The following is a 24,545-nucleotide window of genomic DNA, read 5'->3' as shown; positions in this document are numbered from 1 at the left end:
CAATCCAAAATCCTCCCTTTCTGAACTTTAATCCCCTTCCCTTATCCCTTTGAACTCTAATCCCTCCTTCCTAACGCATTGTCTCACACTCTCAACTCACTCTCCTCCAAAACAGCAGTGGAGTTCAACCTTCTCAGTCTTACAGAGCCAGTGTCACCGACACCGCACGGTCGCCATCTCGTCGTCGGGTCTTCTGCGTCCGCCAGTGTCATCTGTCTCCTCCGTCGGTATTGCGTCGTCTGTGCGCTTTTACCGCTGTCATCTTGCCTAAACCCACTCTCCATCATTTCTACACCTTCACTGTCGTGCTTTGCGTTAGTTTGCTTTTCTTTTTGTGGTCGAACATAAAAACAGGCACACATAACATTTAAGGTGAGTTTAGAAATACGTTTGTTAAATTTTAAAATCATTTAGGATCTATTTTGTTAATAATAAAAGTCAAACACCATTTTATCAACGTTAAAATTGGTCAGATACCAATTTAATATTTACCTCTTTTAGAGTCTAACTCGAAAAAAGTCGACGTATAGTGGAATGTTGCACCCACTAGTAACTGTTGCCATGTGGATTCTGACCTTATTTCCACTTAAGCTTTGAGGCCAAAATTCTTCCCAATAACCTTGGCGGTTGAACCCTTTTCATGGTGGTGGGTCATGGGGACCAAACATGTTATTTATTTTTTTTGCTTTAATTTCTATCATATATTATTTTGGGGTATCCACCTTATGAAGCAATTTTGCTCTCTGACGCCAAGCCCACCCATTTTCTTGAATATGCTCACATTAGTGTCTTCTATGAAAGAGAACTAGTGCCTTCCTTCCATAACCTTATGTTTTTAATTTTCCACCCTTTTATTTATTTATTTATTTTTCTTATCCTATGGCCTCTACCTACTGACTCTACTTCACTATAAATAGCTTAGCAACTTCATTGATTTACATGGTGCTTGGACACAATTTTCTTAGCTTCTCATAATAGTGTAAGTGCATTTCTAACATTTTTCTCCTACAGTTTAGGCAAGTTGGATCTTGCAGTTTAATAATACAGATGACATATTGAATCAAATACGTGTTTTGTTCTTAAATTACTTTCAATATATGTGCTGATTCTAATTAAGATTCCCTCTATATGAAGAATATAATATAAACATAATTGTTCGTCTATCCATTATTAGCATCATACGTTATACATATATATTAATTTATTTATTATTATGTGGTTATTACATACTTCATTTAAAATAAATTTAATTATTTTATTAATCTCTATAATTTCACTAATTAAGTCTTTGTATTTTTTAATTTTTAAATTATTTTAAATTTTATAATTAGATTCTTACCATCATAACAAAAATATTTAGGTTAACGAAATATTTCATTTTCAAATTTAAAGATATTATAAATATTTATTAAATTTCTAAACGTGACCTAACTCTTTTTCTAAAATGACAAAATAGTCCTCTTTTTTCCTTGTCATACTTCAGCCAAAAATTCTTTTCTCCCTCCTTTTTCTACGTTGTTTTATATCATGGGAGAAACTCAATTCCATCACTCGTTTTGTATTCTATGTTTTTTTTTTCCCATCGTAACCACCGCAAAGAATGGGTATAATAATAAGTGAACACTTTATAAAAAAAAATGTTTATCGTTAGTAGGAACTTAAGTATAAAATTTAAAATTGGTTTAGGAGCCTAATTAAAATATATATATATAAAGACTTAATTATAAATTTAATAAAATTATATATAGAATTTAACAAAAATAACTTAATCTTTAAAATAATACTTTTAATATAATTACTAATTTGAGTGGTGGAAATATACCTACGAAAATTATATTATCCCCAATTATAATTTTACTTCTCTTTATTAGTAGAAATGATCAATTTATTTCAATAATTCAGATTATGCATCACGCCAATTATACATATATCGATCAAAATATAATACATTCAAGGGCCGGATTCAAATAAAACTTTTTTGTTTTAGATATTGCATTCAATGTCCTCTTTGGTTTCTTTTTTTTACTAGTATTTCACTCTTTTGTGTAGAAAATATTATTATCGAGGGTTAGAATAATAGCACTTGAGAATTCACGATCATTTGCTAGCTCATTGATATTGTCTAAAAAAAAGGGGTGGTTTATCACATATCTGAATATATTTTAAATATATAAAACGTTTGGACCAATTTTTCTCAAGCAATATATTTAACCAACTTTAATTTCTCCTCCGTCTTTCTTTATCGCTCTCTTGCTAAAAGAAAATAAAAATTGTTTGAATTTTTTGTTTGTCGAAAAAAAAATATTCCCTAGTTAAATTGAGGTTTCTAAATATACACACCCTTTTAACTATTACGAGTAAATAAAGTAACAAGTAAATATTTTTAAATATGTAAAATCTTGAAAAATCATTACCAATAAAAAATATTTCATAGGATTTATGAATAAGATAACTACTTATTATTTCTCAAGTTTTTCATCATAAAATTAAAAATGAAAAACATACATACATCCAACATACTTTTCATATTGACCTTTATTACATGCACTTTTGGTTTTCAGCAAAAGAAATCATGTTTTTCTTAGCTTTATTTATTTGTTTATTTATTTATCTTCTTTTGATAAAAATAATAAAGTGAGTGAACTACTATATATAGCTTATAGATTACTTATCTCCTACAAGTTACAAGCCATTAATTCTTTCAAGCTAAGGAAGCACTAAAAGACTTTATTTCTTTTTTATCCTATTTCATATAAAATCCACTATCCCATATAATTCACTATATAATTTAATTTTCTCTTCTTTAGACATAAAGTATAATAAGGATTAAAGATGGAGCAAGGATATAGGTTTTTGGTGCTTTTCCTGTTGGCAATGATGTTCTCAAGGGCAATGTGCATAAGACACCACAAAAGTACCAATAACAATAATGGTTCTTCTTCTTCTCCTTCAAGCTCTTCTATTAATGGAAGCTTTTGCTTGAGTTGGAGATTAGGAGTGGAGACGAACAATGTGCTGCCGTGGCCAACAGTCCCAACAGAGTGCTTGCAATATGTGGAGAATTACATGATCCATGGCCAATATGAGCAAGACTTGGATTTGATCATGGAACAAGCTATGAGCTTTGTGAGCACCATAACACTTGCTGGTGATTCCAAAGATGCTTGGATTTTGGATGTTGATGACACATGCATCTCCAACTTATTTTATTACAAAAGCAAGAAATATGGGTACGTTTTACTTAAGTATAATTACTCGCTTGTTCTTTATAATTTTATTAAATTTGTAATTAAATTTTTATAATTATTTTTAATTAGTTTTTATTATATTATTTTTAATTTTATAATTAAATTTTTTTTATATCAAAAATATTAAAATTAACAGAATAATTTTTTTAAAAAATACGTGATTAAAGATCTAATTAGATTTTTATTTATAAATATCTTCAATTTATATATTTTTTATACTAAAAAATATTTAATTATAAAATTAAAAATAATATAAAAATCTAATTAAAAAATATAAGAACCTAATTAAAAATTTGATAAAATTATAAAGATATAGAAAAATTAAACTTTTTACTTATATTATTTGTATTTTTTTTAAAAAAATTTACTTTTGGTATTAAAAGTAACTAATAAAAAGTGATAAGAGAAAATAAAGGATAGTACAAACATCATTTAATACTTATATTAATACTCGTAATATTATAATATTAACTAATAATAACTTACGAGTATACTACATGAAAACCAGAAGTCATCACCTATCAGTAATTCGTATAGAATAGAATAATTCTGTATTCATATTTATAATCAAATTCTATAAAAATTTAATCAAATTAATAATATATATAATCAAATTTCAAAAATAATACAATTAAAATAGATTTGTGTTTGTAGTCAAAATAGGAATAAATATATAAAAGTACATCTATGCACGGATACGGATATGAATACGAAAACAACACAACATAGGACACGCACACATACACGCGAATTTTAAAATTGTATAAAATACGGAGACACGCATGCATATAAAATATAAAGTATTTTTTAGATAAATCGTAATGATATTTTGATATTTTATTGATATTAAAATATAAATTATTTTTTTAAATGTCTTATTTTAATTATATCAAGTATTTAAAATATTTTTTGTTTTAATAAATAATAATATATACTATATTTAAATTTATTTCAAGAATATATGTTAAGAACAAGACTGAACACGCTGATATGTGATGGTATTTAAGTGTGTCTAAACGTGTTTGGAGAAGAATTTTTTTATTTTTTATTAAGATATGGTTGGACATAGCTGTCGGATGAGTGTCGATAAGTGTCATATCCGAAATGTGTCCGACATGTGGTAATACACTAATAGTAGGTAATTTATTGTATTTACGAGAACTTTAATTATTAGAGACCACTTCGATAAAGACACTAAAAATGTCTTTTTTTTTTTTTTAAAGACGTTTACATATGCCATGATATTATTGGACATCTTTTATTAAACCGGTTAATAATTTATTTGTTAATAAACCAGAACAAAATCGGTTTATTATAGCAATAATAATAAATCCAATTATTCGCACTATAATTATTAAACCCGATTTGATCTGATCGATTTACACAATTTAAACCGAATTATATTTAAATTTTTTTATAAAAAGACAAATATATCCCTGATTTTTGTTTTAAAAAAATAAAAAAAAATCATGATCCAGTAGGTTATGTAAATTAGTCGATTCGACCGGATCAGATAACAATTAGATTTATTGTTATTGTTATAAAAAAAAATAGTTTTATTCTAGTTTGTTAAGAAATTAAAAAATAATCGATTCATTAATATGTTCAATAATAATGCGACACATAAATGTCTTTACAAAAAGACGTTTTACGCATCTTTATAAAAACATCCTCCTTAATTATTTTCGTAGGAAAAAGTTTTCTTTTTTTATCAAAAACATTTTCATTAAAAATTATGATCAAAACAGAGATAGCCATGAGGGCAATATAGGGCTGGCAATAGGTAGGGTCCTACGAGTTGAAAATTTTATTAAAACTCTATCTTATCGGGTTGAGAATCTCTTAGTCCTAACCCTACCCGCACCCTAAAACTCTAAATCCTATCCTATCCTATCCTATCCTATCTTACCCTGCTCGCAGAAATATCAAATTTTTTTAAACTAAATATAAAATTCAATCATTTCGAATTTTATACATATTAATAATATAAAAAATAAAAAACTAATACTCTAAATTACTAAATTAACTAATTAATTTAGTGGTTGTTCCACTCTCACTTCCTTCACTATATACCTAATTTTTAAAAAATATGTGTTATATATGAAGTGCGGATAGGGTAGGGTAGGGTACACCCTAAACACGTACCCTACCCAACCCGCAATCATTGACGGATGTATGTGTGTGATTGTAGGGGCAAGCGCCCCCACTACAATTTGAAATTTTTTTGAGTAGTATATGATAATTATATTTATTTGCCTCCACTAAATTATTGAATTTGACCCCACAATAATTTTTTATTCAATTTTTGGTACTTCATAATCAATTTAAGAATTTCATATTAGATGTTATTAGAATGATCAATTCTCAATTTAAATTAAATTTGTGTTTTTTTTTAGAAATAGACTCGAAAGAATATTATTTATCTTTTTTTCTATATTAGTTTTTTTTTTTTGTAACAACTGCGTTAATTGAAAGAACTTTTACTATGAATCTCAATAAGAATTGGTTTCTAATTTTATGATAAATAAATTTTTAAATAAGTATTTACTTGTATATATATAAGAATAATATTACACATCCAAGTCTTTTTATGAACTAAGTCTAACCAAGTTAAACAACAAGACTTAGAATAATGTTAGTCATAACTGATTTTTGTTATCTTAAACTAACTTGATTGAATTTGGTTAACAAAAAAATATAAATGTGTTGCATTATTTTATATAAAAAGAAAGATATTTCGATTGTTATTGTTAAGAAAAAAAATTACTTAATTTTTTTAAAATATAAAACCTAAATAATAAAATTCTAAATTATATGTTATTATTTAAATTACTATTTTAGTGTTTTAATTTATAAATTAAATATTTTAAAAACTAATCATATTATATGTACATAGAAAATAATCACCTATATATATATATATATTGAAATAAAAAATATACATTAAAAATAAATTAAATAATATATGTATTTATATATAAATATGTAATAATTAATGAATAATTTGATAACTGATTTTTATGTATACATAATATTTTTATTATAAAAATTATTATTATGTTATATATATATATATATATATATATATATATATATATATATATATATATATATATATTTTACCCCCACTATCAAAATTTTTTGGATCCGTCATTATCCACAATAATACTCAGACCGTACCCTATCCTACCCGCAGCGAATTGAGTAGCCTACCCTACTCGAATGGGTTGGACCGGATTTGATACCCGCAAGTAGAGTATGAATTACCAGCCCTGGACTAATAGCAGTAATAAAGAATGGAATTTTCTAATAAAATACGAAATTATTTTACCATAAAAAATGGTAAAGTTGTTGGGCTGCGGTTGTCCTATTAGATTCCTGTGAGGCCTGCATTCACAAATCACACATGCTCTGTCGGCATTGAATTAAATAATAGTAAAAGTATGTTTTTTTTTCTGATGTTTGTAATTTTTTTAAAATATTTTTAATATTTATTTTATTTCTAATATTTTAGATAAAACTAATATTTAAAAGTAATTTTGATATAAATAAAAAATATTAAAAATAAAATTAAATGTCATAAATATTTAAAAAAAATTATAAACATTAAAGACAAAAATTATAGGTTATCCTTTAAACAATGACTTCATTTCTTTACTTTATTGGTGTTGACTCACATCACGTCATCACTCTTCACATTATCTTTTTTTCCCCTTTATTCATTTAAAAATCAAAAGTTAATTAATGTGTTTAAATGTATTAATTCTTAATAAATTCAAAAAATTAAATAGGCCATTTTTTTAATATAATTTGTTTAAAGCTCGACCCTCTGCGGAAAGGAGTATTAAGGGTACAAATATAACAACACTTAAAGCATGTTAAGAAAAATAAGAACTTACTAAGTTTAAATCTAACCCTCAGTATCATGATCTCGTTATTATATGAAGCAACCTCATTGCTCCTTCGACATATCACATAGCCATCGGGGCAAAAGAGAATTGATTACGTAGTTTTATTAATAATAATAATAATAATAATAATAATAATAATAATAATAATAATAATAGATTTCTTATATCTTCTGTTGGAACAAAAGTAAAAGTAGTTAGATTATGGGTGATTTATCAAATTTGAAAAAATATATATATACAGGTGTGACCCATATGATCCATCAGGGTTCAGGGCATGGGCAATGAAAGGATGGTGCACTGCAATTCCATCAGTGTTAGGGATGTTCAACAAGTTAATAGATAAAGGATTCAAAGTGATTATGCTCACCGGAAGAGACCAAGAGACTCTTGGTCAAGTCACTAGGGACAACTTGCATAATCAAGGCTTCATTGGCTATCAAAGACTCGTCATGAGGTAATAATAATACTGTTTAGCTGAATAGAAGTTCAAAATTGAAGGAATCTTTATTTTCTTCTATTAAAATGAATTTAATACTAAGTTGAAGGAATGATAAATATAAAAGTATGGACTTTTGTTTGTAACATTTGTAAAAAATGTCCATTGCAGGTAGACAAGGTAGATTTATAGTAATTATAGAAAAAAGTTCTTAATTTTTTTTATTTTAATAAAGATATAATAAATATAGAATTTAATTTTGATACACTAACAGTATAAGTCTTTCAATCAATCTATTTTTTTGGATAATCATTATAAAACCAATAAAAAAATTATTTTTTTTTACGTGAAATTAGATGCATGTGTAACACTGTTTTATACTGACAATATATCAAAAATAAATTAATAAATATGTTAGAAACTTAAATTTGCAAAATATTTTACAACGACGACAACAAAATAATAATAATAATAATAATAATAATAATAATAATAATAATAATAATAATAATAATAATCAATGGGTGAGAGTGAAATTTTCTCTTAAATGGATCGATTCATATTATACATGTACATTTTGACCCTTTTCAGGACCGCCGCAAATAAAGGGCAAAGTGCAGTAAAGTATAAATCAGAGGTACGGAAGCAATTAGAAGATGAAGGTTACCGGATATGGGGGAATGTGGGTGATCAATGGAGTGATCTTCAAGGAAATTCTCCTGGAAACCGCACATTTAAGCTCCCTAATCCCATGTATTTTGTTCCTTAATGTTTTGTTAATGCACGGTTAATATTATTATAAGCAAATGTTCAGCTATGTTATATTCAGCTAACAATTCATAAGGCTGTTCCCTTCTCTTGTTCTTCGAAATAACATACCATAAGTCATCTAATTATATAATTCATCAATTATTTGAAGTCATTTAAGTCATTGAATTTGACTTTTTTTTTTTAATTATAATGTTAGTGCATACCAATTAAATTTATAAAATTTGAGTAAAGTACCATTTGTATCCATGGAAGTTGAAAACGCTGACAAATATACCTACGAGAGAAGAAAACTACCAAATGTAACCATCAATCATGACATCAGTGGAACGAAACTAACCAAGCCTTATTTCGGCGTTGACTCCGTTAGTAACGCATTCTCTGTGGCACTTTCCGGCGTGACATGGCTTGGGGGCTTCTTACGTGGAAATTATAAATACAATTACCTAAAAATATAATTGGATTTCAAAATTATAATTTTTTTTAAAAAAAAAAGGGAAATTAGAATTGAACAGTTATCAAAGGTACACCTCTTCGCGCGTTTCACAGAACAGAGGGTAGAGCCCTAAGAGTAAACTGTTCATCTTCTCCACTCAGAGAAAATCTCTGGTGCCGACAATAATCTCTGTGTTCAAGAGAGGGTGCTTGTTGGTGTGGATCGTGTTAGCCGTTGGAATTGCGTGGTCTCATCCATAGGTAAGTACTAACCTTCGATTTCTCTGTCATGGTTTTCTGGATTTTTGGTGCATGTTTGTGGGCATGATGTTTTTATTAGGGTGTCTTTTTAGTGGCTATGATGTGGTTGCGAATTGGTTTTCTCTTCTGTATACATGTGTGTTTGCAGATGGCAACTATCCACATTACGCTAGTCATTAGTCACAGAGAAAAATTTGAAAAGGGTGATGATAGGAAACTGGCGTATGTTGGGGTGAGAAAACAGAGATTGAACGAGTGAATGTGGACACGCTTAATAAGTTCTTCATGAATGACTTAGTAAAGGACATAGGGTACAATGATGTGAGCGAGCTTTACTGGCTTGAACCTGGAAAGGAGTTGGATGGTGGGTTGAGGTTGCTTAGACTAGACATGAATGTGGTGAGTTTGTATGAAGCAGCCATTGCTAATGAGAGGAGAGTTAAGGTGTTCACTGAGCATCCAGTTGACCTTCCTGAGTTCGTAGAAGAAAACAATGAACCCGAACCAGAGCTTGAGATATTAACTGTTAATAGGACCCCAGTGAAGCACAGAACCAAACTGTGTGTTAGGAGACAGCCAACCCCAAAGAAGAAGAGAAAGAGAGTGGTCAAATTGAGTGAGACTGTAGGAGGTGTGCCTGGACCGGATGCTCAAACAGAGGATGCTGTGGTAGACAAAGAAGTCTATCATACCCGAAGAAACATACAACAACCAGATTTAAGCAACGATCAACTAAATATACCCAACCATTCACCAAATGTAACCTTCGATGAGGCACCAAGGATCATTCAGCTACCAAATCCACCCACTGAACCCAACTTACCGCCATATCAACCACTGGAGAAGACTCATCCACACCTTGAACAACCAAATGTGTCAGCTGCAAGTGAAGAAACTAGAAACCAAATTCCAGTTTCTGCGGAGTCAGTGGCTCCCAATGTGAATACAGGGCCTGCCGAATCTGTCGAGATTTTCACACAGTACATCCCACAGCCTTGTCAAGAACTCGGTAGTGGTAGTCAACCCAGCAGTTCACAGCCCGAACCAGACATAAATCCAGATGTGGGTGGTGGCAGTCAACAGAAGTCCAAGAGACAATCAACAGTCAGGCCTCCACCTTCAGGGCAAACATTCATACCTAACCAGGATCCAAACAAGCATCCTTCAATTTTTATACCTGTGGATTGTGAAGATATGTCAGAGGCAAGTGCAGGGATGCATTGTTACGAGTCGGAGGAGCTTGATTCTATTGCAAGTGATGATGAAGACAGTGAGCATGCATCATTTCCTCAAGCGAATCCAGATGCTCCAGTAAGGGAAGTAAAGTTGGAGCTTGGCATGGACTTTGAAAATCTGGACCATTTCAAGAAGGCAGTTAGGAAGTTCAACATCAACATAGGGAGAAGCATATTCTTTCCAAGGGTGGATTCAACTAGGTGCAAGGCCATATGTTATGATGAGAGTTGTCCGTGGCAGATATACTGTGCAAAATGGTCGTTTCCATTAAGCTTTCAGGTGAAGACGTTTGTGAATGAACATACCTGCAGCAGAGTTAACAATAATAAATCTGCAGATGGTAAACGGGTTGTAGAGGAGCTTGAGGACAAGATCCGTGATCATCCAGACATGACTCAAAGGCAGGCACAAGATTTTTTCAAGAAGGAGTATGACGTGATTGTGAACGAGAGGAAGATATACAGGGCTATGGTGAAGGCGAAACAACTAATGGAAGGGAGTGAAATAGCTCAGTATGCAGTTCTTAGGGACTATGCTAATGAAATTATGAGGACCAACCATGGCTCCACTGTGAGGATTAGTACTGATTATGTTGAAGGGACTGGACATAAATTCAAAAGGATATATATATGCTTGGAAGGGTGTAAAAAGGATTTTTCTGTTAGCTGTAGGCCTTTTATAGGGTTAGATGGAACTTTTCTAAAGGGATACTACCCTGGGCAGTTGTTGACTGCAATCGGCCATGATGCCAATAACCACATCTATCCGATATCGTACGCTGTTGTGGAGTGCGAATGCAAAGATAGCTGGAAGTGGTTTCTAGAACTCCTCCAAGAAGACTTAGGTGACGTTGCAATCAATGGTGTCAACTTCATGTCAGACATGCAGAAGGTAATCCCTGAATTCCTATCCTCTGTGTATGTCTTCATTGTTATTTTAGTATGTTATAATGTATTCTGCTTACCTACTGCTCTAGTAGTTATTGTCCATAATAGAGTATAATGATTTAGTCGCTTTACTTATGTAAACCAGGGCCTCATCCCTGCTATGCGTGAGGTGAATCCAGGAGCACATCATAGATTTTGTGCTATGCACATATGGCAGAATTTTAGAAAGCAGTGGGGTGACACAGAGTTGAAAATGGCAATGTGGAAATGTGCCAAGGCCACAACCCCTCAAGAGTTCAATGATGTACTGGATAGGATCAAAAGGGTTAATCCTCATGCTTGGGAGTATCTGAATAGGATCCCTCCAAATCAATGGAGTAGGAGTGGTTTTAGTGAGTACCCAAAGTCTGACAATTACACGAACAACAACTGCGAATCATTCAATTTTAGGATCAAGAAAATGAGAGGGAAGCCTATTATAACTATGCTGGAAGAGGTGCGGTGTTATATGATGAGTATCATTACAAGAAACAAGAAGGCGTTGGTGGGTTATAACGGAGTAATCACTCCTGTGCAACAGAGTAGGCTTGAAAAAGAGAAAAGGGAGAGCAACAAGTGGCGGCCGTTTCCCACCGGAGATGATCCTGGAAATGTGTATGAAGTACAGTGCCTGCCTCATAAGGTTATGGTGGATATAGGAAAGAGGACTTGTTCCTGTAGGTTTTGGCAACTGACTGGCTTGCCGTGCAGGCATGCATGTGCTGCCCTGGCATACCAGAATAGGAGGCCAGAAGAACATGCACATAACTGGCTTTCTATGGAGGCATATTATAGCACATACCAGTTCGTCATCCAGCCTGTCCCTAGTCAAGAATACTGGCAGCATGTTGATCTACCTCCTATATTGCCCCCAGTATACAAGAAGCAGATTGGGAGGCCAAAGTTGAAAAGAGACAAAAAGAACGACGCCCCAAAAGAACCCACCCCAGAAAGTATGGCCCCATCACCTGCAAGTACTGCCTAAAGGTAAACCATAATTCATAGAGCTCCCATTACTTGTGCTTTCAATGTCCACAATTTGAAAGTTCATGATACATGTATTGCAGACCGGACATCGTAGCTGTTCCAAGAAGAAGGAGGCAATGGCTGGGAGTGCTGGGGGACAAAGTTCCAATCAACACCCAGCTGCTGAGGATGAGGCTGCAAGACGGGAGGAGACTCTGGAAGCTGTTGAAGCAGCTGAAGCAGCAGCATCTCAGCCACCACATGTAAGTCTAATGATGTATTTTACAACTTCATTTTAAAAGTTCTTAATCAAATCACTCATATGTGTCTACTGTTGTAGGAGATCACCCCAGTTCCTCAACCCATGCCTAATCCAGTGAGGTCTTCTTCAACTAGGCCACCAACTACAAAAAAGCCACCAAGGAAGAAGAAGAATCTGCGAAGACCACCACCAACTACTCACCAACCACAGTCTGCTCCAGCAACACCAACTACTACTACTCCATCACCCCCGGCCTCTGATGTGCCACCCACTGTGACACCTCAAACCATGCAAGCCGCCTCCCAGGGCACTACTTCCAGATTCATGGAATTCATGCCTACTCCCACAAGGAGAGGATCAAGCTCAAGTAGGTGGCCTCAGCCAGCCTTCCGTCCACCACCAAGAAAGAGGTCAACAACTGCATACTTGAAGGAAGGGTCAAGCGGCAGCAGCAACTCGACTCCAATTCCATGAAGCAAGAGTCTTTATATTATGCTTTTTTTTTGGTACTGTACCATGGCAGTTTATCTTACAATTGTTGGATATGTCACATACTATACCTACAATTGCTTATGTTTTGGTTTTCGGTATTGGTGCATGGTCGTAGTTGAAAACTCATACCTATAACTTGAACACTTCAGTAGCTCAATTTCTACGTACTTATGAGCTTATTTTGCCTGTCTTTCATGTTACTTTGGAGCAGAAAGTAAAAATGACTTGAAATTAGTAATAGATAACTTTTGCAAATTTACAACTCTTATAAGACTCTATTTGACATTTTCTGTATTCCAGACGTCTACAAATGACAAATACAGAATCGAATATGGGTATTTTTGTCCTTTCCTAACACTGAAAACTACTTGTGCTCAAAACCCCCTGAGAATCAGATACATAGTGCAGACAAGGTTACATACCACCACCATTGACATAATCACAAGCCAAAACCTAAGTTTACTAACTTCAGCTTCACACCTCCCTAACATCATCAGCATCTTCAGTTCAGCCTCATCCTCATTAACGTCTTCCTGCATCTTTCTTTCTGACAGTGCTCTCCTCCAACCCTCCCATTGCCCTTCGATTTCATCTACCCAGGCAAAGAAGTTGCAGTCCGAGTTCTATCCATGGCAGAAAAACTAAAATCAAATACCGATTCAACTCACACAGAACAGGGTGTAAAACGGGTTACCTTCCAATTGGGACAACGTACGAACCATCTCCCAGGATTCATCGCCGTCCCTGACTGTAACAGCGTCACCCCCAACCCACAGAAACATCTCCCATTGAACTTCCTATCATGCACCCTTCTTGAAATTGAGCTTTCAGACACACTACCACTACCATTCGAAGTTGGAATAAACAGTCTTAGCCTCGACATTGATATAATTTCGAAGATTTTTGTGAATCTAGGGTTAGGGTTCTTGTTTGGGATGGAACAAGATTTGAATTTGGAAAATTTTGGGGTTGATGATACATTATAACGGTCACACAGCTAAGCAATCCACGTGTGAAGCCCCCCAATCCATGTCACGCCGAGAAGTGCCACGGAGGATGCGTTATTAACGGAGTCAACGCCGGAATAAGGCTTGGTTAGTTTCGTCCCACGGATGTCACAATTGATGGTTACATTTGGTAGTTTTCTTCTCTCGTGGGTACATTTGTCAACGTTTTCAACTTCCATAGATACAAATGGTACTTTACTCATAAAATTTACGCCTAGAAAAATTCTACCAAATAAAGGGATGAAGATTGTTCTCAAATTTCTATACTATGAGTTCAATGTCTCAGACTGAAATTTGTGTGTAGAAAGTTGATATTACAATTGATGTGTTTGAATTAGAGCATGAATCACACAAAGAAGATGAAACATATTCTAATATGAAATATTTAGTGAGTACAAGCTAATATCAACAATCTTTGTGGAGGGTGACCTAACTAAATTGTTATGCCACTGCTCAAACTCATTACCATTTGCAAAAATAGTAGGTACAAAAGCTTTGGATTGGGATTTTGATTCCCTAATTTTTCTCAAACATAAAAGTTAATTTGTATTGTCTTTTGATTCACTAATCATTAAACTTGTAGCTTGAATACACATTAAATATCCTCTATAAAAATTAGGCATTTCTCAATTACTCTGTTGGTCCCTATAGTTTAACAAAATTTTCAATTAGGTCTCTATACTTTTTTTCTTTTTAATTAGGTCCTTGCACCAAAAATTTTTTTCAATTGAGTTCCTTTATTTTTTTTCTTTTATTTGAGTCCCTGCACCTATTTTTTTTAGTTGGGTCCCTATACAATTAAGCCAATTACTACCAAGAGAGACCTAATTGAAAAAAAAATTTGGTACATGGACCCAATTAAAAGGAAAAAAAGTATAGGGACCTAATTGAAAATTTTACGAAATTATAGGGACCAACAGAGTAATTAAACCTTTCTCATAAATTGGTGGTAACGGAATAGGAAGATGGTTGAAAAAGTATCTGCAGTTTCAATAAAAGATTTGTCATCCTCTCAAATTGGTTATGAACATAACCATGTGATGCTCGATATAAATGATGAATTAATCTCAATACATGCTCCCAGGATGTTTAATCCATCATCATACACCAAAACTGTCAAGGTTTATTACTCAGATTCAACAAGCCTAGTAACTTATCTACTTACTCCTAATTTTAACCTTCAAAGTCCAATTAAGCTTGCCCTCCGGCAAAGGAATGGACCTTGGTAAACGCAGCGGCACCTCATATTCTCCGAGTGTTGCTAAAGGCACTTGGAGATGTAGGTTTTCAGGTGCAATGTTCACACATAGTTGTCTTGCCACCTAAAATTACCATAGCACTTAAGAGTCAGAAGTAGAGGGGAAAAAAATGAAATTAAAGGATGAAGACTCAAATTTGGTCCCTAAAATTTGGGGTTCAGCTGAAACTGATCTCCCAAATTTTCGATGACCCAATTTAGTTCACATAATTAAACTTGTAACTAAATTTGGTCCCTCGATTACTATTTCGTAACGTTGTTCCCTCATAAACCTACACCACCACCGCCTCCTCCTCTTCACTGCCAACACCACCTCCTCCTCCTACTCTTCAACCCCAATCACCAAATGACACCAAGATGGGGTCCTGAGGGTCTGAGGTGAATGGTTAGAACAAGGTAGTGGTTATGGTGGTCAAGGTGGTGGTGAGAAAGAGAGAGAATGTGTACAAAGATAAAGTGAAAAGGAGAGGAAGACACAAAATGATGTCATTTTGGCCTTTAGTCAATAACACCACATCATCACTTCCTCAAAGGAATAATGATTGAGGAATCAAATTGAGTCACATTATTTAATTTCAGGGATTAAATTGGTCACCAAAAATTTAGGGAAAAAATTTAATCGATCCACAAATTTCAGGGACCAAATTGAATCTTTACTTGAAATTAAACTTTGACATATATACATGTTTATAATCTCAAAGCATAAATAATTAAATATGGATGTAGAGCTTTTTATTCATCAAGTTGAAAGTAATACAATAACCCCATAACTTATGCAGATCCTAATTTTCTTTCATAAGAAACTAACTTTTTTATCAGTCATGTCTTGCAGCAGAAACACTAAAAACTAAAACTAAGAGAGTTCTTTCAATTATTAAATTAGAATGTGCAGAGACTGAGAATGAGAGAGAGCACAAGCCTGAGCTTATGTGATTAGTGTTGCATAGGAAAAGATGGAAGTGACGAGGTTTTAATAGGTATCTATATTGCTGGCGTATATATAGTTTAGTATACCATTCTCAAACAGATGGACAGATAGAAGTGGTAATCTATCCAAGCAAGCATGGACTTCTTTCATAGAAACTATTTATTACCAAGTGTCCACAATTTACTAGAGTAAACGAAATATAATAGGTCATAGGTAATAAAGGACAACGGAGCAAAGGAAGGAATTGGACGTCAAAACTTGCGTGTGTGGCAAGGAGGCAGAAGAAGGGAAAAAATCGTAAGAAACAAAGATAAGTGATCAGATTGGTAAGAATGAACAAACTCTCAGACCTCTTTAAGATTTCAATCTTTTCCAATTTTTCAATGAAATGAATAGGGATTCCTGCCATAGTATAGAGATAGACTCTATTTTATCTCAACTTTAATCACACCACCACCATGATAGCACAACGAGGTCTACCTATTTTGTTCTCAATTGAAAACGACAGGATTTAACATACCTAACGACTTGGGAGTACATAATGGTTTTAATATCACATCAAGATGATTAGGTACACAGGAATTCTGCAGCCATTGTAGTTCTTACCAAAGACACGGGAAACTAAAGTGAACCATTGAACAGACCAAGTTGCAAATCATAATGGTAGGAAACGTATAAAATATCCAAAATAAAATAAAGTAAACCATCAATACTAACTGTATTTTGTTTTTGGGGATAAAATAACTGGATTTTTTTGTTAACATGCTATATTCATGTTTCTTATTTTCATGTTGCTATCAACATTTGACTAGTGCAGAGAAAGCATTACCTCAGCCACAAGAGCATCTTTTGTCATAGGTGAACGTAACTCCAAAGGATCATCTTTTGATGCACGGACCTTTGCTTTTTGAACATCAATTAATCTCCGCAAGACCTATCAATACACGCAAATCCATATCAAAATGCCATATATCTATCTACATGAAAGATTTAACATGATAGAAGTAAATGTTTCTAATTTACAACCTTTACGAACTATGTACTTGGGAGTATCATCACAATACCTACTATAATTTGAAGTTTGAACCAGTAGCACATAAAAAGAAAATTCTCAAAATAATTCCTTTGTAATCAGTTAAGCTAAAATCAAATAACTAGAAAAGCTAAAGGATAACCTTAAAAAGAATTGTGCATTTGGTTCCAAACAGCAGTAAAAAGCTTTTAAGAGTAAACTACAAACCAGCTTAGCTTTATCAAGACGAAGCGCAGCCCTTTCATACTCTTTCATCATATCTTTCTTTGACTCTTTAATTACTGTAACATCCTTTTGTTCTTCTTCTCCTTCAATTGGCTGACAGATCTGAAGAATGGAAAATGCAGCACTAATGACTGTTGATGGTAGAGAAAGTTCAAAAGAGTTGGCAATATGAATATGCAATTGTTTACGTGCCAAGGTCAGAAGCATAAATCGTTGACAATGTACACAAGACATGCATTTACATAAACACAGATGGAAAGGGAAAGGATGCTGATATTTTAACAATGCCATCTGACAATATTATTGTCATGCTATTCGAGTAGATAGCAATGCACAGAATTGAAAAAATAGGAAAAAATAAACACGATGATAAATGGCATTGACCAAGTAATTACATAGTTGAATAAAGCAAAACTGAGGTCAAAGTGAAACCGGGTAAAAGCCTAAAATAAACCTTGCGCTGCTCGCTTATGAGATGAGCAAACTTGTCAATATTAGGGACAGCAAGGAGCTTTGGCATTAGGTGGTTGCGAAAATATCCTGGGGCGACTTTGACAGTATCACCAGCCTTTCCCAGCTTATCTACGTCCTTTAAATAGGAAATTGGAAATGTCAGTAAATCGAATTGAATCCATCAAGAAAACAAACATCAGACCTAAGAAAGAGACAATTACAGAGGTGAGGATGACTTGGAGCTTCCTCATGTATCGAAGTCCTTGAGAAGCATACCAGATTGGATTTACGGCAGTACTATCATAACTAGCATCTCTAAATCTAAGTACCTGCTTAACTCCATGTCTGCCATATCTAAGATAACAACCCATTTAGCTTAAGACTGAAATTCACAATCACCGTCTTTCTCTCTGTCAAAACCCAGAACAAATAGCTATTAGTATTGTTTCAATAAAGTCCATTTCTTCAAAACAAGTTTGTTTGCTTTTCTGTAGACTAAAAAGAAATCAAATTCCATTTATGAAATAACAAAAGTTTCTATTAAAATAACACAGTCCTAAAATCAAACTTAAATATAATAATACAAATATCAATCACAAATTACATTAGAGTGCAATACATATCTCAACCCCAAAATACAGTATCCTAATCACAAATTAAAGTAAGATACAAATCTCAATCCCAAATTACTGTATACCAAAAGAAGAAAACATAGTGACCACTTAAAATATGTAAAATGTTTGTAACTTATATTGATTATCCATAAGAAGCCCTCTTCCATGAAGTCTTAAAACTAGTCAATTGAAAGTATCAAAAACACAAAAATCATTCGTATTACATGACATGAATTCTAGTTATAATGTTTCTCTAATTCAAAAAAAATATGGCTAAATACTTCATTTCTTTCAAATTGTCTACAATTAATGAACTTGGTTCCCAGATGCATGAACGTGATCTTTACATACACAATAAAATTACCTCAAACATAAAACGAAATGAAAAAAAAAATCAGATATTAAAAGAAAATTACCAAGCTCACCTGGAAACAACGGAGACGATAAGGATGCCGGCGCCGGAGGGGATACGCAGATGAACGAGGCTGAAGTGCTGGAAGCACACCGCTGCTATTGGCGTTTGGTGTTAGGGTAGGGATATTTTCGGAATTCTACTTCGGTTAGCTATTTGCCTCCTATTTCTCACCAAATCCATGTTGGGATTTACTTTTAATTTTAAATATATAAATTAAATTTCATGTATTCAATTATAACGACTATAAAATTATTTTACATGTAAATCTAATTTACATCTAATTTTACATAATATCCATAAAAAATAATTATTTTTTATATTAATATAGCAGATACGAGATGGATTAGCACTCTCCTTAATTGAACAAGATAGTTGATAAATTTAATCATGTCTAAAAAGATAAAATTGATGTCACCTTAACTAAATAGGCAATTATTTACAGAAAAATAAAATTTCAAAAATGAACGTTTAATTTTAGAGAAAATGTCATTTTAAATTTTTAATTCAAAAATAAATAAAATTTTAATTAATTAAAAATATAAAAATATTTTTTATTTTTTAAAATATGAAATATTTAATTTTTCATTTAAAATATATAAAAATAAATAATTTTTTACAAAAATTTAAATGTTTCGTATTTTAAAAATTAAAAAATATTTTTATATTTTTAATTAGTTAAAAATTTATTTATTTTTCAATTAAAAAGTCAAAACTTTTTTTTATATTTTAAATGGAATGAATATTTGTATTACGTCATATTCATTTATTAAAATGAATATTGTGGTCTATTAATATTTTTTTTACACTAGTTTTTGATTTATATTTAATAAAATTCAATAATTTATAAAAATACAATACATTAATAAACATATAATTATTGTTCTTATTTTAGAGGCTAATTTTTTTATATAAAAAAATTAGAATTTAATGTTAAAATAGATCTATATAAAATAATTACATTGATATAATGCCAGTACAAAACGTAGGTAACTATTTGCTTTCTTCAATTTTTTAAATTAAGAGCCTGCAAACGCAGGTTACATTTGGTGTTTTTATTTTTTTTTTTAAACGAACAATTTGCAAAACACAGGTTGCATTTTATTCATTTTTTTAACAACAAAACGTAGGTTATGTTTTATATTTCTTAATTTATTTTTTTTTTAAAGTTACAAAACGCAGCATGCATTTTGTATAGAAAAAAATATTTTAGTCTAGAGTCTAGCCTATAAATATTTTTATCCGTATTTCATACCAAACCTCCATTCCTCTTTCTTTTGTATTTGTGTGTTTTTTGACAATTAATAGTGTCAAAAAAGTTAGGTTAGGTGAAGTTAAAGTTATGAAATGTATTACAAATTTGTGGATGTATTATAACGGTGAGATTATACCAAACATACACGAAGGAGTGACTTTTGTTTGTGAAAGTCTATTTTCCTTTGCTATTCCATGCACCATGAGTTTTGTAGAGTTGCAAAATGATCTTTGTGAGAACATACAAAGTCACGTTTCAAAGAGAGTGAGCAAAATTTTATATACAAATCATGTACAAATATTTGGTGGGCTAATTTAGTTTCAAATAATGTCCATCACTGACGACGCATACATCCAGCAGATGTTTTATATTTATCAATAAAACTGATTTCACGTGCCAACGATAGAGTTATACGTTGAGTTTGAACAGCATATGGGGCTGGACGTAGGGGTGTCAGGCGGGCAAGCCCGCCCCGCCCCGCCCCGCCCCGCCGGAAGCCCGCCCTCTGGCGGGCTGGCCCGCCCCGCCCCGCCTATTCTGGCGGTCCCAAAATCCTAGCCCGCCCCGCCTAATGGCGGGCTGGCGGGCTAAGCCCGCCTAATTAGTTTTTTTTTTTTTTTTTTAATAAGAACATATCTAATATCTTTTATTTAAATCAATATAAATCGGGCTAAACCCACCTAATTAATTTTTTTTATAAGAACATATCTAATATCTTCAATTTAAATCAATATAAATACAAATATTAAATATAAATAGTCTTCAAAGTATATAAATAGTCTTCAAAGTAAATAAACATAATCCAATTATCCAAAATACTCAAGTCATAGTTATAAATAGTCCCATAGACAAAATAAATATATAATCCAAAGTCCAAAAACATAATTATAAATAGTCTTCAAAGCAAATTAAACTTAATTCAATACACTTAATTTTCATCTTCATCTTCATATAAGTCAATAACATCATTGGAACCAACTCCTGAAGAATAGCCTTCTCCTTTTGCAATATCTTCCTGATCTTTATCTTCCTCTAGAAAAAAGTAAATAAATATATTAGCAAAATAGTACATAATAATGGTCAAAATCACTCAAGTATGTATGTCATAAATATAATATACCAAAATCATCATATCCACGTATCCAATTTCTGGTGCAAATCACCGCTTCAACATTATCTGACAACAAACGACTTCTATACTTATTCAAAACATGAGAACCCATGCTAAATGCAGATTCTGAAGCCACGGTAGTAATAGGAATGCTCAACAAATCTCGTGCCATTAGTGATAGTGTTGGAAAACGATGATGATTGTCTTTCCACCATTGCAAAACATCAATGATTGCATCATTGCAAAATAATGTTGCCTCACTCAAATAAATATCCAGTTGGTTCTTTCCACTTTTCACTTCAGCTTCTTGATTACGGGACATCAAATCCTTTGAATTACAAACAATATATGAATCAAAAAGCATGAAAAATTAAAAATACATATAATCAAGTAGATAAAAATACTTACACCAACAATTTTAATAAGCTGAGTTCCAATTGCAGAAGATGTTGCCTGAGAAAAATTACTTGAAAGTTGGGAAGAACTCTCCACAGTTGTAGAGGAATTTTGGTCATAAACCTCAAAAAGCTTGTATAACTTACTCTTCACATGCTCCACTTTGTCTTTAGCACTAATAGGATCAATCTCATTATAGCAATGAACCAAAGTGTTGAGTTTAAATCTAGGATCAAGAACTGCCCCAAATGCAAGAACAACACTGTATTCTTCCCAATATTTCTTGAACTTAATCATCATTTTTTCTCCCATGTTCCTTATAAGCACTTCATCATTCTTTAAACTATTCATTAAAATCAGCTGGATTTGCCAAACTTGTAAAAAATACAAGTTGGATGTTGGGTAAGAAGTTCCAGACATCAACTTGGTAGTTTCGTAAAATGGTAACAAGAAATCACATATCTTTTCAGTTCTTCTCCACTCATCTGATGAAGGACAATACTCCCTAAACCCAGCTTCTTTTACTTTATACAATTCAAAAGCTTTCTTATAAGGAATAGCACTTGCAAGCATTGCATAAAGTGAATTCCACCTAGTAGGAACATCTAAACATAATGCAGTCGTATACTCAAGTCCCTCAATATCTTCAAAACATTCTTTAAACTTAACCATTCTACTTTCAGATTTTCTCAGAAACTTAATACCCTCTCTAATCTTACACACTGCATCACCACATATTTTCATTCCATCTTGGACAATAAGATTTAAAATATGAGCAGAGCAACGAACATGAAAGAATTCACCACCACACAACAATGAACCATGCACATCCAAAGTACTTTTCAAGTGTTCAACACAAGTATCATTAGAAGAAGCATTATCCAAAGTAATGGAAAAAATCTTTTTATCAACTTTCCACTCAGTCAAAAGCGTAAAGATTTTAGAAGACAATTCATATCCTGTGTGAGGAGGAGGCATATGACAAAAATTGAGAATTTTACTCTGTAATTTCCAGTTCTCATCAACAAAATGTGCAGTCAAACATATAAACCCCTCATTGGTACTTGAAGTCCAAAGATCAGATGTTAAGCAAATTCTATTTGGAATGGAAACTAAAATTTTTTTAAGTTTCGCAGCTTCTCTCTTGTGGACTTTCACTATGTCAGCCTTAACCGTGTTCCTAGAAGGAAGTTTCAAAGTTGGACTAATATACTTCACCCAATTTCTAAATCTCCTATCATCAACCATATTAAAAGGCTTATCCCCAGCAACTACATACCCAGCAAACATATCTCTAGCCACTCCTGAATCAATCTTAAGTGAACCCATTTTAAGTTGCAATTCTGCTATAGTTTGACCAATATCTTCATGCTTAATTTGAGTACAACTATCAAGATGACGTTTTATAGTAGAAGTGCCATATCGCTTACCTCCAGCTTTAAACACTTTCTTGCATCCTTTACACTCAGCACGTTCTACTCCATCCTTATCTGGACCGAGCTTTTTGAAAAATTTCCAAACATCAGAGGTTGCTGGTCTCAGCCTTTTCGAACTAGGTTCATCAACCTCGACCGGAGCAGCCTCAGAACCAACTCTAGTAGTAACAAGGTTACTCACAGTTTCAGAATTCATATTTCCTGAAATAAAAGTAAATGAAAATTGTTTATATGAACTAGGATTTTCAACCATTAGCAAACCATAAAAAAACCATAATCAGATTTAACCATAATCAGATTTAACCAGATTTCAACCATAATCAGATTTAACCATACAAAAACCATAATCAGATTTAACCATAATCAGATTTCAACCATAATCAGATTTAAACCAAATATCAACCATAATCAAAAGTCAACCATTATCAAACAACACAAAAAACAGGAAACAATTTCTGAATCTACATCAGATTTAACCAAATAGGCAAAACTCAGCCATTATCAACCATCATCAAAACTCAACCATAATCAGATTTAACCAAATATCAACCATAATCAAAAGTCAACCATTATCAAACAACACAAAAAACAGGAAACAATTTCTGAATCCGCATCAGATTTAACCAAATAGGCAAAACTCAGCCATTATCAACCATCATCAAAAGTCAAAACTCAACCATAATCAAATTTAACCAAATATCAACCATAATCAAAACACAACCATTATGAAACAACACAAAAAAACAGGAAACAAAATATCAACCATTATGTACCATATTCAAAACTCAGCCATTATCAAACAACACAAAATATAAGAAACAATTTCTGAATCTGCATCAGATTTAACCAAATAGGCAAAACTCAACCATTATCAACCATCATCAAAAGTTCAAAACTCAACTAAATATCAACCCTAATTTACCTATATCAAACAGCAGTCACAAAACACAACAAACAACCCTAAATTGATGAATCTCAAACCCTAAGCCAGAAAACTTACCAGAGGAGGCGAGGACCACCGACCAGGACAGAGCCACAGAGGAGGCGAGGAGCAGCCGTGACGGATAGCGAGACCAGCAGAGTCAGAGGACAAGACCCAGCCACCCAGGAGCCCAGGACCGAGACCAGCAGGCAGCAGCGACGACGGCCAGACGGAGAAGCAGCGGTGGCCACGACGACCGAAGATCGACGGTGAGGAAACTGAATCCGACTCAGCGACCGTCAGGGGCGAGGACGCAACTCTGAAGTTCGAGCTGAGAGGTAAGCGAGTGAGGAACGCAGGAACCGAGTGAGAAGACTGGAGACGCAGGAACGCAGGAACCGAGCTGAGAGCCGTCGAGGAGACTGGAGACGACTGAGTATTGCCGACGAGTCGACGACGAACTGAGGACTGAGGAGTGACTGAGTGAGGAAGCTGCAAATTTGGAATTGGCTCTTGGGGTTGGGGGCGTTCAGCGTTGGGGATTCATTAGGTTA

At 33.1% G+C, this 24,545-nt stretch overlaps 2 protein-coding genes across 5 annotated transcripts; one reads left to right on the top strand and one right to left on the bottom strand.

The window, feature by feature from the left end:
• Positions 1-883: 883 nt before the first annotated feature.
• Positions 884-8,483, top strand: LOC107616749 (acid phosphatase 1). Its single transcript, XM_016318680.3, has 4 exons — positions 884-979; positions 2,808-3,230; positions 7,401-7,613; positions 8,187-8,483. Exons 2-4 carry the CDS (start codon positions 2,833-2,835, stop codon positions 8,362-8,364), a joined length of 789 nt encoding a protein of 262 aa, XP_016174166.1. The 5' UTR covers positions 884-979; positions 2,808-2,832; the 3' UTR covers positions 8,365-8,483.
• A 6,434-nt stretch (positions 8,484-14,917) lies between these two features.
• Positions 14,918-19,057, bottom strand: LOC107619218 (uncharacterized). 4 transcript variants are annotated; one of them, XM_016321462.3, is made up of 6 exons: positions 18,885-19,057; positions 18,067-18,255; positions 17,847-17,981; positions 17,375-17,494; positions 16,964-17,068; positions 14,918-15,270 (listed from the first exon to the last, which is right to left on the bottom strand). In XM_016321462.3, the coding sequence occupies exons 2-6, from the start codon at positions 18,214-18,216 to the stop codon at positions 15,106-15,108; spliced, it is 675 nt and encodes a 224-aa protein (XP_016176948.1). In that variant the 5' UTR covers positions 18,217-18,255; positions 18,885-19,057; the 3' UTR covers positions 14,918-15,105. The 4 variants fall into 4 exon arrangements, with proteins under 4 accessions (XP_016176948.1, XP_016176949.1, XP_088353947.1 ...); XM_016321463.3 differs by having other exon boundaries at positions 18,876-19,037; XM_088497821.1 differs by having other exon boundaries at positions 18,175-18,255; positions 18,876-19,037.
• Positions 19,058-24,545: the final 5,488 nt, after the last annotated feature.

Source organism: Arachis ipaensis, chromosome B9 (assembly GCF_059453495.1).
Source record: "Arachis ipaensis isolate K30076 ecotype BB chromosome B9, ASM5945349v1, whole genome shotgun sequence".
Lineage (NCBI taxonomy): Eukaryota > Viridiplantae > Streptophyta > Magnoliopsida > Fabales > Fabaceae > Arachis > Arachis ipaensis.
The sequence above is the reverse complement of the archived record's forward strand: the minus strand, read 5'-3'. Positions and strand labels throughout refer to the sequence as shown.

Excerpts from the sequence above, each read along its gene's own strand:
- LOC107619218 (XM_016321462.3), bottom strand. The coding sequence starts at position 18,216 with ATGGGTTGTTATCTTAGATATGGCAGACATGGAGTTAAGCAGGTACTT. Across the intron at positions 17,495-17,846 it reads TCATAAGCGAGCAGCGCAAG|ATCTGTCAGCCAATTGAAGG; the intron begins GTTTATTTTAGG and ends TCCATTCTTCAG. Across the intron at positions 15,271-16,963 it reads AAGATGCTCTTGTGGCTGAG|GTGGCAAGACAACTATGTGT; the intron begins GTAATGCTTTCT and ends TGGTAATTTTAG.
- LOC107616749 (XM_016318680.3), top strand. The coding sequence starts at position 2,833 with ATGGAGCAAGGATATAGGTTTTTGGTGCTTTTCCTGTTGGCAATGATG. Across the intron at positions 3,231-7,400 it reads TACAAAAGCAAGAAATATGG|GTGTGACCCATATGATCCAT; the intron begins GTACGTTTTACT and ends ATATATATACAG. Across the intron at positions 7,614-8,186 it reads TATCAAAGACTCGTCATGAG|GACCGCCGCAAATAAAGGGC; the intron begins GTAATAATAATA and ends GACCCTTTTCAG.